Here is a 20,459-nt window from a genome sequence, read left to right as displayed (position 1 = left end):
CAGAAGTATAATGACTATGTTGACAATGAAGGAAATACTAGGACATGAGAGAAAAAAACCTGAATCCTATTAATATGAGAGCAATGTCATGGCTCACTAGCAGGGTTGTGAAAAATAACGATTTAAAAAAATACTATAAAGTAAAACAGATTTTAAAATTTAAATCTGATATTTTAAATTTCAAATTGTTTTTAAACTTTTTTTTCATGTATAGATCTCTCTTTGAGACTCCAAAAAAGTTTTGGTCCTGAACTTTACTGGGCATTAAACTATTCAAAACTCTCATCAAGGACCACAGTTGATGAGTAAAGGATCCACTAGGGAAGCTACATGAACATGTAATTTTCTAATCAGGAAAATTGCAAGGTGCAGTTTTTGATTCTAAAGAAAGCTTATTTACAAAGAAGATTAATGATGATTCATGACCAGGTTGGGTTCAGATCAACTACACAGATTAAAGATCCTCTGGGAAACACTCATTCTGACTAAAATGTTATGTGACCATGGTCACTGATGTCACTTTCAAGTAGACTCCTCCAATATGTTTTGTTTTCTTTACAGTTTCATCATGTAAATCTTTGAACTACATGTATTCAAATAAAGACTCCATTTTACATTGTTTGTTGAAACTGTTTCATGCAATAGGCCCCTATTTCCTGGAGAATAAAGGGGCAAACCATATTTTTTTACATCAAGTGTTATCAGCTTGTACATTGACATCTTGTGTGTATTTGAACAAAAAATTACATTTGGGAATCAAAATGTTGACATATCCCATAAAGTCACATTTGCAATAGAGTGTAAAAAACCAGTCTGACTTTTGGGTTGACTGTAAGTTGAGATAACTAACGCTCATCAACGGACTGTAGAGTGAAATGATAATAATGACAAAAGATTTGTCTAACTGGCCTAAAACACTGCACATACACAAGGCACAATGCTTGTTATTTCAGACAAATCTTCAACAGTAATTAGTATCTGTCACTGCATGAGTGTGACCTAAGGAAAAGCTGTATCAATACAAAATCTTTTCTATCATCATCGAAATCATACAGCAAAAAAAAACCAAAAAAGACAAAGGACAAATTTCCCCGGATGATTAGCAAAACATACACATATATTCATATATAATTATATATAACGGGTTTGTTCATATATAGTCTACATTTAGCAGCTTAACAACTCATCGCAGTTACGGGCTATTAGATAAGAAAGAGTCTTCGAAATATTGGTGTGACTGCTATGCTTTGCATATGAATAATTTTTGAGGTATATATTGATTCATCAGGATTAATATAAAATAACTGTCTACAAATGAATTAACTTTAGATACTCCAGGGTTTCTATTTAATTCATTATCAATGTTTAGCAGTTCAGCTGGTTTTATAACCAGAAAGGTGTATTCTTAGTCAAATCTTAGAGGCTTTTAAGGGAGATTTTTCAATCCACGTCTTGAAATTAGTTGAAACATAAAAATAGTCTGAAACCTATATTTATGTATTCATCATCAATTCAGTACCATTTCTAACAACTATTTTGGTTTCATTTTTTTTGATTCATGAACCTCCATTAACTTTCTATTTGCCAGCCCTTTAAACATACTGGTGACAGATCAGTCTGTCAGTACACCAGTCTTTAAGCCAGCAACTGTTGGCAGTGGTGAATGATACATGTGGGCCAGCTGGTAGTTCCACCAGCCTACTGCACATGGCCCATGGGAATAACAACAGGCCAAAGCTCTCACCTGCTACCACCACTGCATATGGCAGCAACTTACTGGCCATTTCACACTATTTCACCTGTAATTAGCATTTTGGACTTAGGACTGAGAAAAGACAGCAAACTAACGGCTTCCAAGGATCTATAAAATCCTGTAAAACATTTTATTCTTATTAAAGAGCAACATCCAGACTGGGGTAATTTGTAGTGTGAATAATGATTCTCTAAGTTCCAAAGTAAATTACTCAGGCATTTCTAAAAAAATTTTTAAGATTAAAGTAAAGTGAATAAAGTGCAGTTTAATGGGCACTCAGAAAACTTCCAAAACTCAACAATCTTGATTCTTGGATTCAAGATGTCTTCAGTGCTGAGAGGTTTCAACGGTTACAAAACTGTCCAGAAATTTATCAAAGCAAGTACCTTTCATGCATCTGCCAGTAGACGAGCCAGAAAGGGAGACCTTGGGAATCTTGAATGTTTGCTCACAGAGTGAGTCTGCATTTGCATTCGTGCACATGTGTAATGTAACATGTATAATTGCTGACTCTTTGTCTGGTTTTTCTGTCCGCATGTCAAGGAATTTAGAAGCCAAAAGAAACACCCATTTTTAAATCCTCACAAGGCTACATTCATGTCCATATCACACCCCCCATCAGGAAAGGGCTAAAAACCAAGGGTATTTTATAGAACTTATGTTCAGGGTTGGTAAGGGTTTTTTTTACTGTCTGATTGAAAATCACACTCTGGTATTGAGAAGCATCTCTGATATTGTCTGATGCCACTGTATCGGGGCTAGTTTGTGGACAAAGCAGTAATATTGGGCACCCTGTAACTTTGCTTGTGTGAGACTCTGGTTGCATCTACTGCAAAATGTCCTCTGCCACTGACCGTAGCTGTAGCTGGGCCAGGGTAAATGTAATATACAAATTCCATGTATTGCATGCAGGCGTATTTTTGGGATAAAACTGAAAATGAAAAGCCTAGGAACTGATGTCCCTGTGAGTTTTACAACATGCATATTGTAATCATGGGACTTTGAGAGGCTGAAAGTGGGTTGGCAAACATTCTGCAGAGCTGTAGTGATTTTACAGAACACCTGATTAATCCCATAGAAACAGTACCATGCTACAAAACTTACCCAAGTGCAATGTAAAATGGCACGTGTGAATAATGATTTCTTGACCCATTTGTGCATATACCAACACATACATATATGTACAGACATTGCAACTGCTCATGCACATTTCAACCATGCACATTTTGCTAGGCACATTTCCATCTAGGCAGTTTTTGTCTTCTGTCATATGAATATAATAGCGCATTTAATTGAAACAATGAGAAATATGACTGCATTTGTCCAGTCGAACCAGAAAGTAGAGGAAATTTTAATCGCAAAATGTAACCACTCAAACAGCATATTAGTTTAAGTATTAGTATTAAGTATTAGTGTGCAAAGATATGGTTTTGAGGCACATTCAGCTCTCATGCACTGACAGTTTAATTTCTGCTCCTGTGAAGAAACAGTACAGGAGGAAAGTCTACATGTAAGTCCACAGAAGTTTAACATAAAGGAATCTTAACAGGGAATCATTGTAAGTTTCCATGAGGGCATGACAGGGAAAGTCAGATGTGAACACAGCTTATGTTGTCTATTCCGACTGATTTCCAAACCCAACCCCTATTACCAATACTGCAATGCTGGTCATAAGCAATTTGTAGCATAAAGATGAAAGAACCAGAAAATAAGCAATTTTTCTTAACCAAGACAGGGCATAATGCAATACATGGATGTCTGGCATTAAGCTATATCCCCCCCCCAATATTCTTTCACTTTTCATGCAGGGAAATACTCGTACAGGGGATATAAACTGACCAATCTTTCAAAAATAATCCTCTTCCTATAATTATAGTTGCAATAATGTATCTACAACAATTTGTACAATCATCTTAGCTCTATGGGATGACTAGACAGTACATCATGTACATCATACATGCACCTAGTGGAAAGAAAGAGCATCTGACATACATACAGCTGTGGACATATGGAGGGGAACCTTGGAAGTTTTATACCTGCCCCAAGTAAAATGGGAGTGACAGACAATTACTTGGCAACTGTACAACATATATGTATACTAGTAACATTAGTGTCTTTCTGGAGCCTACTTGGCCATGACCTTTTTCTAGACAGGACATATCTTGTAGGTGGAATCATGAAGCAATTAAACAGAGTGTCTGTGCTGGAATACAATGCCCTCTGGCTGCACTCTACTCAATCCCAACTTGACAGACCCCACCCTTGTTGGTTTTTATGCATCTCCGTTTTCCGTTTCCTTCCAAAGGAAATCTAATTAGTTTGCTTCTTTTCCCCAGTCTGGCTTGGCTTCTGCAATTTGTTCCTGGATCTGCCAAGTCAGATTATCCTCACAATATCACAAGTCAGCACATCATTGCAATTTTGGACTCTACTGGTCAGGTCACCGACAACCATGATCACCCTACTTCGACATTTCATTTCCTTTTTCAAATACCCAAATTTTTCTTAGTCACTGATCTGGTCTTTGTTGAAAAATTGAAAGGAGGTGATGTATCCACTTTGGATAAAATATAATACCACAGTAAAACGGTAACTGTGTATTTTTGTCTACTTGCCTGACATGGGAGGGGGTGAGCCCACAGGTGTTGATGGATTAGAAGGAAAACTGCTACTGGTGTGATCAGTTGGGTATATCTGCAAAGAAACAAATGGTCATCAAAAACAACGGTAACCATTAACATTTCCATTTAAATCAGTATGTTCAGAATTGTTCTTACAATCAATTGGGAAGTCTTACTAAAAACAAGATGTAGACAAACCTCTACTTATTTTGTAAGTTACCTCAATTGAGGCTAAGAAAGATTGATCTTTTCATATCAAAGTCACTTCATCACAACTGTCATGGCTGTCTACTTGTAATCCACATCATTTCCTACTGAAGCATTAATACAGCTAAGTGTAACACTCTTAACAGGGTATCTGGGGTCAGTGTGGCTGTGAATACTCATTGTCATTACCTCTGACTGCTTGACCTATAAATTATCAAGTTCCATCATTTCCTACGCCTATAATAGAGGAAATTATTGCTAAGACGAAAAGCAACTCTTTGCCATTCATCTTGATAAAATTGATTTGTTCAGAGTTCATGTACTGTCAAGTGCCTTCATGAATCATCCATGGCTAGACTGCACACACTGATACTTCATGCCTGCACCAAAGAATTCTTTTACATTTTACCAACTAAAGTCTAAAATGTATGTTTCATGTACTTAAGTTTAAAAGTAAGATTCTTCAGTTATAGTGTATGTCACTTCAAAGAATCTTTGTTAGATTTACAAGGTAAAGTGTGAAAATCCTTACTCATGCTCGAGACTGTTTCAAACTAGGTCACATAAGGATAAATTAAAAATAGAATACAATTTCGAAACCACATCCTCAAAATGTGCTGTTTTTGTGATTGTCAAAGGAAGGAACTTGAGTGTCAAAATTTTGATTCCTGTAAACTGATCTCTAAGAGCAATATTCTTAACTTCAATCACATTTCCTTGAAACAAATCCACACACGTTTGCTTGTCACTTACTTTCAGGTCTTTACTGAATGAATGCACTAAAATCACCTAGCACAGCTGTATTTAACAACTGCAGTTCTGATTTTCTTCCATTGTGCTTACAAGTGGGGAAATGAGAAACCTCTGTCACCCAGGTCACACAGCACCACAGCTGAAAGGGACAGTGTATTTACTAAGCTTACTGGCCCTGGATCCAAACCGGTCTAGTATTTAGCATCCATGGTGCAAATGAAACACATTTTTTGACACTGTTGAATTAAACATGTACATTATGGTACATTGGTAGCAAAGGTAATTCCTAGTACTCCAAGTCAAAGACAAAGAATAAACAAAAGAGCAAGACCACACCAATCAACAGTAGAAAGGAGAAAGTGCTGGTTGAAAAAGTAAGGAGCAGAATACTGATGAGAAGACAACCAGACAAACTGCAACTGGTCCAAGTTAATAGTGAGGGTGGCCATACCCATATTTTGATGGGTTGCATTGGCTGATGGAAACAGCATCAATATGCATACACCAAAATACATGTAGTTGCAGTGTCAAATACTTTTCATTCATCATTTGTCTGAATTCTAAGACACAAAGTTGGTTTTCTTTCACCAACACCTTTGAAATATGCAAAGTAAACACTCTGAAACAAATTTTTGGTGATTCCAGGACAAAGTGCACCTTTAAGCAAAATGAAAAAAAGAGTTCGGGAAAACAACTGATTTTACTACAAACTGAAGATCTGTAGAACAGTTACGTGTAAGTAAACATGAGTAAAGTGATGCACATCCTAGTTAATTCTGGATTGAAAAGTGGACAAAGAAATGTCAGGATATGTTACTCAAATCAGGTCTGTCTGACTCAAACTTTGGACATGTGCATTAGTCTGTTATAAAAACCTTTTCCAGAAGAGTATGTTACTTCACCATTGTAGTGTTTTTTCCTGCAATTTAACCACTTTCATTCAGTAATATTCACTCAAAGTTGTACCCAATGTATTTGATGAGAGGAACAGAACTTTAATTTGTAAAATGAACATTTTCATTGAAACCAATGGAAGTATTGGAAAGAACTAAAGGTGACTACGTTTCACAGAAAGCTGTACAAAAACGATAAATATGTTAAAGGAAATTAAACATTTTTCTGTAATCTTTACTCCATGTTTCTGAATCTGTAAAATGCATATGTGTACATGCGAAGCTAATACAGCTTAAGTGGACTCCACTAATCATGGCATATTACCCCCCCCAAAAAGTAAGTAAATAAATTGCAGGGGAAAAAATAAAAAATTACAGGAGGATTTTCTTTTTGAAGCCGCTGGTTGCAAGAAAAAACTGTTTTAAGACATAACAGTCACAATTAGGAATAGATCATGCATACAATGTACATGCAAATTATAATACACGCATCCTCTATGTGCATAAACATATTTACATGTATGGAATAACTGACAAAGTCAGATATCAACATGGGCAAGAGACACCCACTGGGTCCTAATTTCTACTCTTGCCTGTTCCAGATGTCAGGCATTCAAAATTCTCACCTATATACCCACCCACTAACAAAATCAGTGTGAGCTTAAATGCAGGCAAGATGGGGGTCTTGTATGGTCCACTTCTTTCAATTTACTCATGCGTTCAATGCCCTCAATGATAATCCTTGCTGTTTTCCTCAAGGAAACTAGAAACACTGCTCTGTACATGTACATACAATTGCAATTTCTCCCACGCAAAAGTAAATAAAAGTGGTGATGACCTGAGGTATACTACACTAGTTTCCTAACACATGAATGTATATTCTATTCCTCAAGAGTTTTAACTCGCTTTTCATTCACACAAACCACATAAAATTTCTTATATGGTACAAAACTAATAGTCATGATGTGCCCTTGTTGCTGTCTCCACAAAGTGTCTCATCTTTTCACCTCTCCACCTGTCCCGAAGACAGGCAAAACCAATTTTTTACATGGAGTTTTTGTTCAACATTTACTAATCTCTATTTTTCACTTAAATGTCAGTATGTAATACTCATGAACAAATTTTCACATTTCCTTCCAAAATACTGGATGCAACAGAAATTATGGCTTCAAATGGCACCCAGGGGTGTCAGTTTCAAAAACCGACTCGACTGCAAGCAGTTATTTTAACCTTGGTTAGAAAGGCAGATATTCCAGTCCTAGATGAAAGCCTGCTCCAGACGCAACACTGTTGAATCCTCCAAATCCTGTGAAGGAACCTGAGTGGCACATATTCTTTACTTATACTTTCAAGGGGCATCCAACATATAATGCAATGTGGGTCTTCCTCACCAAAAACCCTCCAATCTTTGAAAATGGCCCAGCAAAGTTTGAAGGATCTGTAAGGGTTGGGGTTAATCAGCCTAAGGCTGCTTACTAACAAAAATGTCCTCAGACCTCGTTATTCAATGGGTTAAGTTTCTGTGATATTCACATTCAGAAAACTTGGATTTATCTGCTTATTTTGATCTGATTATGGAAAATCAGTGGCCCTAATAAGAATTGTCAGATTTTCAAATCCAAAACAATGGTTGAGATTAGGTCAATTGTAAACAACTGCATGGATCAATGTGGCAAATAGTATTAGAAATCATTACTGCAGTAGAGCAATACATGTACATATACACAATTGGCCCAAAACATTTAATTCTGCTTCCAGTTTCTAAACTGACCTTTTTTGGCATGACCGTTCAATTTTTATAAGCAAGTTAAAAAAATAAATGAATAAAATATATAATGATAATAAATAAAATAAATTCTATTGTCTTTTCTTTGAATGCATTTCACTGATGATATGGTATGGAGTCACAATGCATGGTGTGATGCATGCCCTACAGCTTGTTCTGCAGTGGAGTTGTACAACTTGTTTTATTAAGACTGACCAAATGTACAATTCAGGGAAGTTTGTAAATCCAAAAATTGGATTAAAAACAAATTGTTGTATAAGCCTTTGATCACCTGCCAATTAAACTGTCTTTACTTGATATGATTTGTGCACTGAGATTTGTGTGTGAGAGTACTTAGTGCCGACACTAAGTACAGCCATTTTGTCTGTACTTGGTGTAATACTGCTCATTTTGATGTTATGTGCTGTTTCTTTAGTCTTAAAATTTGTCTCTTTTCATACTGTTGAGGTCAAAGGAATAATTTCATTTTTTTTTCTTTCTTGTTTAAGAAAAAGAAACATCAAAGAGAGTTCTACATTTAAACATTTTTATCTTAATATACTGGTAAGCCAGGCCTCGACATTAACAGTTGTCTGATTGCCCGGGACAAGTAATTTCTTCTTTCAGGCAAGTAAAAATTAAGGACAAATTGCCAGATGGACAGGTACTTTTTACTTGAAATAAAAGTGTCCATTTTTTGTGGCCAAGAATAGTAGTCAGCAAATTTACCTTGGATTCGTTTTTTCCTCTTCACAAAAGCTTATAAAAAATGGTAAATAGTAAACAGCTATGTGGTGTACAATGATTTTTTCCATTGTTACGAACATGTACAAACTCACATGCATAAAAGCATGCTGTACATTTAGCAGGACACCTTTCCACACAAAGGAAAATGTGTACACAAACTGTAAAATACCCTTATGTCTGAGTACCAAACCACATTGGTTATTGTACATATGGCGCAGGGGAGCTTTGACGGCCACAAGCTCGAAGGCTGTTTTACCGGCACATTTAGCTGTGACTTCAACATTAGTGAATTTTGCCTGGTAGTTGTGTGTGACATGTGTGTACTTTTCACATATATGACACCAGGCAAAATCGGTAAGTGGTTAAGAAATATCTACAAAAAATGCAAATTGAACTGAAGATGTTGCAATGCAAAAACAAAATGCTAAAAATATGTACTTTTTTAAAGTAACATCAAAAGGACTGTTAAATTGTCAAACATATCTAACTATGACACTGAATTGGTGTTCAAGAACAACTCTTCAGAAGAAACTTTCATTGCTTCATTCAACCAGTGAATGTGACCATGAACTTCAACAAATAACGTAATAGTCAAGATAAAACAATTAGGAAGATAAATTATTATAAATACACCACAAAAGCACTTAATAAATTAACTTGTCATACCTCTGTCTTGAATAGTTTTGTTTTTCATTGGCCCAGAAATTAAAAAAAATCATGTGACGGGTGACATAACTCCATGTCACACACATCATTAAACATCACATCAACCAGCTTTTTAAGATATCATGCGTATGCACGCATGAGCCCCTGCAGAGTACAGGATAATGTAGGGACCACTAACTGCTAATGTTCAGATTCTTTTGTTGCCCTTATTTTCCCCCAGAAAAAAAATTCATTAATCAAGATATGACAAAACGATGGTTGACTACTGTGATGTAGGATATGACATTTTGAACATCATGTGGTGATGAGTCCCTTGGGTCTTCAAATATTATATCCCACATAACAGCACTCAGTAAGCCTTTTGCAAGTTAACTTTGACCCAAATCTGGTACACTGAGTTCTTTAAATTCACGTGAACATAACAACTTGAACTCTCCTTCCTAAAAACCACTGTCGCTATACCATGGTGATTCAGGGCAAGCTTTTGCTTAGTTACATAAGAGATGCCTTGCAACAATACACTGTTTTCAATGGATAAGAAAGGAACCAGTTCATTCCAGAGATGATGGTCGCTATGCGAAAGCTTTCCCTAAATCACGCGGTATAGCAACAGTGTCTTTTTTTTTTTAGTCTGGGGAATTCAAATGGTTATGTTTATGTGCAGTCAGATAACTCAGTGCACCAGATTTTATTCAAATTGTTAAATGCCTTCAAGCACAGCATTACTCCTGTTTTGTCTAACAATGCATGTATACATTTAGTGGGCAAATAATGACATGTACCTGTACCTATGATGTATATGGATGCAGAATGTCTTATGTAATGATGAGGAAAACCAGTCATGTCAATGGTGCAATCCTCCTCTTGTGGTTTTTTCATTACTATTTGAGTATTATGTAATTTTCACAATATAAATGAAAACTGCAAACAAGGGGTTTGTTACAATACTCCTATGTTATGGACATGTAGGTACAGTAATCCTGAGCTTTGTTTACCACTGCAGAATATATACGACCCTCATGCAACAGGAGTGGAGTACACATTTGCCCTAACTGTAAACATTTCACCAGAGCTGACTCTTGGGCACCTCTTGATGCTATGTGTATATGGTGACAAACTCTGAAGTCAATGCTCTACTACTTGCCACTGCCAACATTTCCCCTTTATTTATTTCACACTGGATTTGATGATGGATACAAAACAGGTTCTGTTAAGACTCTCACTGAAGAAAAGACTCTCAACCCTGACAAGTAAGGTCATCAACCTTAAGTCCTTGGCACCTGAAACTCCTGACAGGATTCCAATCCTAGAACTCTAAATTTTTCATTGAGGGGATAAATATCCAATATTCTTATTTCAGACGAAAAAGGAATAGAACACACTCATATTTTGAATTTCAAAATATTTCAGTAAAGTGTCAGGCAAAAGCTAAAGTACTTTGATAGATGCTACAATCACTGCTGTCTAAGCTTTTGGACTATACAAGCTGAACTTCTCAGTGTGTCACACCAGGTTGGATGTGGTCCCCTGTCCTTTCTCATTTGTTGCCATTCTGGCCTGGGAGGGAATAAGTGGGGTACAAGGTTGCATTCCTTTTGGTGAGTGGCTAAACTGTGTCCCATGTCCCTGAGCATGGCTGCCGATGGCAAAACATGATGGGAACCAGTATACAGTGCCTTTCTTACTTTGAACATGCTATGACATAGCTATTTCCATATGCATTGTGGTACAGTAGTGCCGTTTTGTGTGATGAAGGAATGGAATTACGGATTAAACAGCAGTAAACATGAATTTGGTTGAAATAATTATGACAATTTCAGAAATGCATCCATTTAGTCACAGCTGTAAAGTGTATTCCTTTTTCGTGCATGATTTTAGATGTTTTATGGATATGGTACTTACGTTATCCCTCCATCATGGTCACACATGTGTGTTTACTAGACTGGCTCTATGGGGTACCGAAGTGAATATGTCACACAAATAATTATGCGTAAAAGGCATTAGCAAGAGAACCAATGCAGCACACTCCATTCGTTTGCACTATACTTTCTGATCTTAAATGACATTACACTTCGGAACTCTTTACTCAGTGATGTGTCATGTGGCTGTTTTTGTACACATTTAGTTACTGTGACTTACTATATTGGCATTCCTACAAACCTCCTTGGTGCTTGCTGCTAGCACATGTAAATAATTGGAAGCCAGTCTATTGAAGTTCCTGGACTGTGTACCCTGCAGATTTGTTGAAGGTCGCTGACCCTTTGCCAGCTGCCAGAACAAACTGAATCCCTGCAGTGGTGTACCCTTAAAGTTACAGACCAGTGCCACAGAGGTCCTGTAGCTTCAGCAACTTGGAAATGCCATTTCACACTGGCAAATCTCCAATGACATATCAAACTAGACCTTAATTAAACCTTTGTTTCACGTTCCTTCTTTGAGAGTGATGTACGTCTGATACACTAGCTCTATAATTGTACATAGAACCAGTTTTGTTTATGTTAAAGGACTGATTATATGAAGTGTATTTGTTTAAATTTAGTTTATCCTAACATTTCTTGAAACAAGCAGGATTTTGAGGTGTTTATTTGCCCACATGCTTACTTAGGAAATTAGAATGGTAAGAAGGCCATGCTTTCAGAGACACGATGAGTGGAGTAAATCTGGAACAAACATTTCTTGATCTCTTTACCCTGCATTTGTTGGTGTTAAATAGGTGTCTACTTCCATGGTTTCACCGGCCAAAAACCCACTTGCCCACAATTTCCCAGCTACACAAGCCAAGGCCAATTGATTGCCTCATTGAGACCCTTCAAAAGTCAACAACAGCGACAAAATAATTTAAAACTAATATCAACAATTGCTCAAAACCAAATTAACTTCAGATTTGCAGACATGTAGGGATGGTTCAGATGGAAATGTGAGGTTACCTAAGAGGGGTTGGGCACAGGGACGCCCTTACCTTCAGTGCTTTGGGGAGGGCAAAAAACAAGTACGTCCCACAGTTTCATTGTACTAAGAGATCTGTCTTGGTCATTTCAACAAAAGTACCTTTGTTTAGCCTTAAAATTCCAGTTTCCACACATTTTTGATTTTCCGTTTCTTGAACCTCATGATATCGAGGTGATCTTCCCAGTTCCACCTAGAAATATCCTGCGCAGGCCGTGACAAACTTTATTCAAAAAGTTTTTAGCTTGCCCGATCGGGCAGGCCATGCCATAAATTTGCTTGCCCAAATTGGATCAACACTCGCCCATGATTATTATGGTTATTTAACTTAGGCCTACTGCATGCACGCAGTCTTTTATTAGCCCCCAAAAATTGTGCTTCCGATGAAATGACTCTCAAAAATAGGGTCAAGTAGGTTAGAAATTTTTTTGGGGTGGGGGTCAATTTTTTTAATGCTGATTGAATGGTATGAATGGGGATGACAGCTTCCAAAATGATCTCAAACAGTGATGAACACCTGTCTTAATCTATGTAAAACTTTTTACAGTGGACAATCGAAATGGCAAACTGGCCAACAATGTCCATGTATCGCGAGGTAAGCGTGTGTGATGCATCCAGACGAGCAGGCGATAAAGCTTCTGCTGCAGCAGGAAATTTGTTGAAACATGCTCGCTTCAAGTACGAGCAAAACAACCTCAAATTAAACTCATGAACTCAGAAAATACATACATAAATAAGAGACCAAGTCATATGAATTAACTTGCACAAAATCTCTTGAAAAACATTGATTTTTTTTTTACCTGCAGCATTAGGGTTGCATACGCGAACAGCTCATGTAGAGTAATCGACCAGAATGTACAGTACATGTACAGACTGGTTCTGGTTGCTACATTTCCATCACACGTTCTTTTGCATGGGCACAGCATGGCGGGAACCAGCGCAGTTTACTGCACGTGTTTTCACCATTGTGACAGCGAAACATGCATGGGAACTAATGAAAAATAGCCATTAACGGAAGTTTCTTTTCAAACCTTGCAAATGTAAGTAGGAAAACATATAAAAACGAGTATTTTAACGTGAGAAATGGTTATTGAAAGATGTTTTGTGAAGACAGAAAAGACATAGGCTTTTCTTGACTTGCCTGAATGGGCACAGCTAGTCAGAATTTTAATTGCTTGAATGAAAATTTGATTGCCTCGGGCTATCGGACAAGTGATTCGTTGCGGCCTGATCCTGCGTATGAAAAGAGGAAAAGGGCCTGGTTCATTTCAGAAAAATGAGCAAGGACACAGACCTTCTTGATGGGTCCAAACATTCAACAACCTCCATCCCCTTACATCATGACTTCCTAACACTGTGACAGTACAAAGTGATTTGCTGGCACAGATCCCAACCCTCCCCCCCCCCCCGACCTGCAACTTTGTAATTTAATTTTTTTCCTTGTTTTAAACAAGCATGCCTTAATACCTGTTTTCTAATGCATTTGTACTGTAATTTATTCCTGATAGTCTCTTTTACGAAACCAAGTATTCTTTCTTGACTTCCATTTGTCCCCACCACATAGGTATGTGCAGTACTCCACACCAGAGAAACAGGGGCAACTTCTGGACATCAGTATCTGAATTAGTAACTTGACGAGCACAAAAATTTACTAAAACTTTTTTCAAGCCGCCAGTTTACAGTGAAATGTGTGCTACTGTGAGTTATAATGGAGATTGTTAGTCACTACTTCCGCTGATGCAAGAACGGCTGTAACAACTTCCAGTGACACATATATGAATATTGATGTGTCACTGGCAGCCAATCACAACACAATGACCGTATGGTCCCAGGATGCTGTTTACACACAAGGCTTGTGCCCCGAGCCATGCCGAAAAATGCCCGCACAGATTTTGTACAGCATAGAGCTATAAATAAAAACAAATAAAGTCATGTGCGTTTTGGTGCTCCAGTACTGGGTTTTTGCACACATTTGGTGTCGGAATGAGGATATGCAAAATTTAACCTAGCCATCGCATCAGCAGAAAAAGAAAAACCAGAAAATCGGCACTTGCGCAAGGAAGAAAAAGGAGAAAAATCGGGCTGTCGGTGGCAAAAAAGGGGAAAATGTAATTTGGCATACTCCACAAAACAGCCAAAATCTGCTAAAAGAAGAGATTTTCAAACCCCTGAGGGTAAGCAGACAACAGCCCCTTTAGAAAAAAAAGTCAGTCTGATCACAGAATACTGTTCTGCAAAAGCCCTGCAACATCCTACTCTCCCAACTTAGTGAATAGTAAAAAAAAAAGTACACAACTGTCTTTTAAAAACCAAAGGCCCAAAACCATATACAGTACATGCACATGTACATTGTCAGCTTGCACAAGCTGAATAACCTTTCACCTTTCCTTGTCATTAACATGGCAAGGGTTGAGCTATGGATTGTGTACTGTGATGTCTGAGAAATGCACCACGCACATGTGAGTACGTGTACATTGTGGCAATGTATGTGCATGTATACCAATGGTTCAACTTGCTCTAGCTTGATGTACATGTACATGTCAGTTTGCGTGTTGCTAGTGAACTTGTTTATCAAGACTGTATATGCATGTACACAGACAAACAATAAATGAACCTGTTTAATCAAAGATAGTAAAAATACAAACTTACAGGTCACATTTCTCAACTCTTGCTTAGTTCTGATAATGATCAATAGATACTACAGGCACTGTGGGAAAGATATTCAGCAAATTCCCTAAGGTGGAACTTAAACACAAGTAGTACTGCAATCTTGTTCTGAAAAATATGTATGGAGCAAAATGCTTCCAGGGGTAGTAAACACACTTTCTTTAACTGGAAAAGAGAGAGCATTGACAGTAATTTGGCAAAATGTTTTCAAATGCAGAAACTGACATCATGGGCTTTTGGTACCCATTTTGGCATCTTGTTTAAACATGCAAACCCAAAGTATATTTTTTTTGTCTATAGATTAAATAGAAAGGTTCATATTCTCAACTAATAGACTTTAGTGTCTTCTACACGATAACTGGTGCAAAAGATGAGTGCACACACTGTAATTGGTGTAGCATGACTGACTAAGATCTTCAGGCAAATCCTTTAAATTGAGAACAATTGAGAAATGATAATGTAAAAGCATTTTGATTTAGTAACCAATTACAGAAAAGACAAATTCATCCTTCTACCTCATGGAACAAAAAATATTGTTTATGCAAAACTGTAACAAATGAATTTTTTTTCTTTTATCATGACATTAACAGACTGCTTAAAAAATTCCAAGAACATGTTGGACATTCAGACCATATAAGATACCACAACCAAAAAAGAGGAAAAAACTATGTTTGGCATGACCAGGCTTACATGGCTTAGCACTTACAACAAAGTCTACATACATGCAAACACAATCAAAGTTATGTGGATAAAAACAAAAGCTGTTGAACTGATCTTACCCATGGATATCTTGGATGGCTGAAGCTAGGTACAAACATTGTCGGTTGTGCATGGGAATGGTGATGCTGATAAGCTGCCGCTGCAGCAGCAGATGCAGTCATACCAGGCACGGTGTAACCACCCTCAGCCTGCTGCATGTGGGCATTTGCAGGCCTATACATCCAAGCAGGTAACACGGTGCACAAACTTACAATAGTCAATGTATTCCTCAATAACTTCAGAACCACAAGTACCAAGGAAGGCCTTGCTACTTTCAGAGTTGAATAAGTTCAACTTGTTAAAACTAAAGCATAGAGAGATCTCAGAACAAACTCCCCAGTGATGTTAAAATCAATGATTGGCAATTGTGCTTGTAGACCACACAATTCAACTAATCCTGTGATGAGTCATACAGCCATCCATCCACTTCCAGACTGCAGTCTTCATCAAGTGGACTGAACTTGCTGCTTTGATGCCCTTTTCTATGCAGAGTTCATGCTGAGATAAAGCCAGCTAACAGTTGAAAATTGCTGGGTTGACCTCCAGCTCAGACAAAATCAGTCCCTTAAAATCTGGAAGTGATCAGTTGGACTGCTTGGGATTATGTAATCACTGTAATGATAAACTCCTGGAGACTGCAAGATGGACAGAAAGAAAGTACCTCATGCACTCTGTGGCTGTCTGTTATCTCCTCCTTAATGCCAGTCAATTAAAACAAACCACAACTCCCACACAGGTCAGATGTAGTCTCCCTGCAAGGTACATGCACTACAAATGTGTATTTCCCAATACAACACAGGACAACGCACATGTACCACCACTTCTGAGCTCGATACCAGTTTTTCTACCACGCTCCAACCAGTAAGTATTGTGGTAATGTCACATGGCTGTACCCGAAAACCTATGGGAACCAAATAAAAACAATATCTAGAGCAACCTAGTGGTATAGGAATATACCAGACTAAGGCTAGTTGTAAATCAAGCTGTTCTCTGGACTTCACATACCACCTCTGGAACTGGGAAAATAAATGCAAAATCACATTGAGAACACCACCACTCCAGAGGGAGAGCTAATGGTTGTAGGAAGCAATAAGTCACTTTATTTCCTGAAGGTGACCTTGCAGACTGAACAAAATGACCCTTCCACAAGCAACTAATTGGCCCTGCCCATTATCAGCATTGGGATGGACAAACTACACCTTACTTTTCAAATATTTGTGTGTGCATGTAAAACGTGATCTATAGGAAATGAAACATCAATGTGCCTGAAACATGGATACGCCTTGCATATTTACCCTTACGAACAAAGGGTACAGGAACAAGACATGCAACTTGCAGCAGCATTGTGGTTAATGAACTGCAACCATCCCCAGTATAAAATGGAGGTGGCCAAAGTCAGCATATCATGTTACAAGCAAGGCCTGGTTTTCTCATCATCCAGAATAAACCTTCATTTCCTGTGTACCAGGATCACATTACATTTTATACCTACCCCCCCTGAAAGGAATGGACTACTCTGCAAAGTTTATTGCTGATGCTATGATTTGATTTAGTGAGTAGCTGAAGTGAAGCCCATGATGGCACTACACAAGGATATGGGGTTGTGGTCAACCTTGCTCTATGGTTTAACATTTGACCAAGTGAATGCTTTTGCTTGAAGATCATTTGGTAAAGAAGCATTCAATCGTCCAATAGAATACTCATATCCAAGGAAACAATATTCAATTTACTTCAGAAAAATGATCAGTTATGCTGCATAGCCTGTTTTAGTTTTCATTTCCTCAACACTCAGAATGCATACAGTCAAAGGTGGTTTACTTGGCCTCAGCATAGATCCACTACTCATACAGTACATGTACACTGCAAGTGCCAAGAAATCAGCTTCAAGTCGCTCAACACTGCTGTAAAAAACTGAACATGAGGTCCATTTACAGATAACTGTTTTGCATTTTGTTTACCCCTTTATATGTCATTTTCTGAAGTCTCAATCAAACCATACTTATTGTGGACACGGCTAAATAGGTGAATTCCAAAAGATGTTCAATTCTTTTCCATTGCTAATTTATCAATCAGTTGTTTCCTCAGAATTAGTTTGTTGCATCTAGCTAATTTCAAAAGCCTTTTAAAATTAATCACGCTGTCTTTTCTGTCACAGCTAGTTACAAGTTCTGATTCTAGAAAATTCCTACCACATTCCAAATTCCTACTTAATAAATATTCTTTATTATCAAGTCATGTGTCCATGTAGCATGGTTCATGCAAAACACGTGAAATCTTCCAGTTCCACTGCATTATGTGGCAAATTCAAAATGACAAAGACTGATATTTTCTTTTCAGGCTGTTTTGGAATTTGTGAATGCTGTAGGCAATAAGATTAGAAATGGAACTTATACCTGCCACTTGATCTGGCACTTTAGAATCAAACATTCCAATATGCACTTTCTTTTCAGCAACAATACCTAAAGTACTAATGTTCTCCATATTTACTGAACAAGCAAATACATGTTCATGTAGTACTTCAGCAAAGTTCATGTCACGCATGCTGCCCATTTAGAGTGAAGTAACTTGCACGCATGCAGAGTCAGGAAGCACATGAATTGCATTATGCATACATGGTACACTGGTTTCTACCACTAAAAAAACGAGAATGGTAAAGAAGGTTTAATCAGTAAAGTTTGCTTGCCATTTTTACGATGTCATACGTCAAGCTTACGTTATGTCAATGTATAGCTGACACAGCCAGAACCAGCTACCATATTACATTTTATGCTTGGTTTTAAATTCAGGATTAGAATTTTAGGATCGGGCTTTAAAATAGGGTTAGACAAAAACAAGAAGTAGACTTTATGTACAAATTAACTTTTTGCTGGGGCATGTTTTCATGATAATTCACATGCACATTGTGAAAGCTTTTTTAACCTGCACTTTTCACAGGTATTGCTCATATTTTTGGGGGGGTCATTGTTTTAGTTAGTTTACCACACTGCACTCCTTACATCATTGTAAAAATGTCAGTGCTTTGGGTCAATTCCAGATTGACATACTGGAAGAGATTGCCACAATGTCTCCTGTGCTATCGTATGGTGGGTACATGCAGTAAGTAAGGACCGAAACTCTGTGCTGTTTCTTCATTGGAAGTGTTCCTCTATCTTAAAGATTTATTTGAAATATGAACTTTGCTATGAGTTACCGTGGTAACAGACTGCTACCTTTGAAACCGCCTCTTTTGGGAACAGTGTGGAATGAAAACTAACTGAAATTGGAAATAAAAGGAATAGGGAAGTCAAAATGTCACAACTCATTTAATCCATTCCTAAATTCATTCCTTTAAGTTCAATGTGACTTAAAAGCAAAAGTGGTCCATGTGTAGTAGTAGTAGTGTGTTTATTTTCCACCTCAAAATTGAACCATGAAATTACAGGGTACCAGCATTTTTCCTGCCATATACTTGCTTTTTGCAAGTTTCAACAAAAGTTTTTGAACAAATTCGATGAAACATTTTTCGCCGGTTCGAAGCTGCCCTGTCGTCTTCTACAAAATTTTTAACTCGATTTCGTAATAATCCGGGCGCTTTTGTTCATCAGTAGTAGACATACCAGAAGCGTGATTTTCTTTGGAGGTTAGTAATAGCCTAGTTACCAGTGCCCTATGTGGAGCTTTATCATATATACGTGTCCGATTTATAAACGGAAAATATCAAGCTTGATCACTAAAAATGTTGTGAAAAAATTTCTCTTTCTTAAGGCTCTGAAGGAAAGTTTTTTTAAAAAGAACGTCCAGTTTGTTTTTGGCATTCATGACTTCGGAGGATAATGCCTGAACTTCATAGATCTGGTTACCACCCCTTGAACATATACACACTGCACTAATGAGTGCGTGGAACCAGATAGCATCAAGACTATCACTAGTGGGTGGTATATTTTTGAGAACTGCCATTTTGAATGACTGCAAGCCAGAGGTGTGCATGAGAAATGAACTTCAACACACACCATCCTTGCAAAAATTGAACACTTTACATTCACATGACCAATCCTGATGAACATTTTAAGGGTTTTGCATCCATGCAAATTTTGGAGGTGGTCTAGATCTGAGTGAGATCATGCAGGGACTCTTTTGATTGAAGGCCCAGGAAAAACTGGATTCTAGACACTCTATGGTGCAATTTGAGGCCTTTCCAGACTACTTTGATTGACTTTAAACTCAAATCTGCTGTTGTTTTTGAGGGGACGTGGGTTTAGGTTATGCTCTTTAGCTCATTTCAGGCAATGTTGTAATGGTCAGACCATTTTGTACCAATCAACAGGACAACTACACCATCTGAATGTACAGTCTAACATTTAACTCTCCAGTACATTTACAGGTACAGTAATTGCTATCTAGTAATGTGTAGCTTATTTTCATTCCTGCCTGCATGTCCGACGCTGAAGTCGCACTCGCAAAGAACACAGAATACATGGAAATAGTCAAGCTTAGATCACACAATAACAGGCCAGTCCTTTTGCTCCGAAACTTTCCTTTTTTCTTAGGAAGACTCTCGATAACTCTGGTTGTCCTGTGCTTGCTTTATGCTTCTGCTCCTGGGGTAGGCCTAGTGCTTCCAAATACGTGTAAAATTCTGTGACAAAAAGCACATTCACAAACACAGTACACTGTATGTGCACAGTGCGGCGCAACCTGACCTC

At 37.7% G+C, this 20,459-nt stretch overlaps 1 protein-coding gene and 1 long non-coding RNA gene across 8 annotated transcripts in view; both read right to left on the bottom strand.

Moving 5' to 3' along the window:
* The window catches only part of LOC110977378 (transcription factor 12-like), a 219,064-nt gene that overhangs the window by 47,905 nt on the left and 150,700 nt on the right, over positions 1-20,459 (bottom strand). For all 7 annotated transcript variants that reach the window (XM_022231438.2, XM_022231442.2, XM_022231440.2 and 4 more), the window contains one exon: positions 4,369-4,447. In XM_022231438.2, coding sequence (XP_022087130.1) covers positions 4,369-4,447 — 79 coding nt within the window. The remainder of the gene's footprint in view (positions 1-4,368; positions 4,448-20,459) is intronic.
* LOC147798413 (uncharacterized) lies at positions 8,437-17,632 on the bottom strand. Its single transcript, XR_015426107.1, has 2 exons — positions 15,798-17,632; positions 8,437-13,584 (listed from the first exon to the last, which is right to left on the bottom strand). It is a non-coding gene; the product is annotated as an uncharacterized LOC147798413 (long non-coding RNA).

This window comes from Acanthaster planci, linkage group LG08 (genome assembly GCF_054643075.1).
Source record: "Acanthaster planci isolate LZ-2023a linkage group LG08, COTS_SCS, whole genome shotgun sequence".
NCBI lineage: Eukaryota > Metazoa > Echinodermata > Asteroidea > Valvatida > Acanthasteridae > Acanthaster > Acanthaster planci.
Note: the sequence above shows the minus strand (reverse complement) of the source record. Positions and strands in the feature narration are given on the sequence as shown.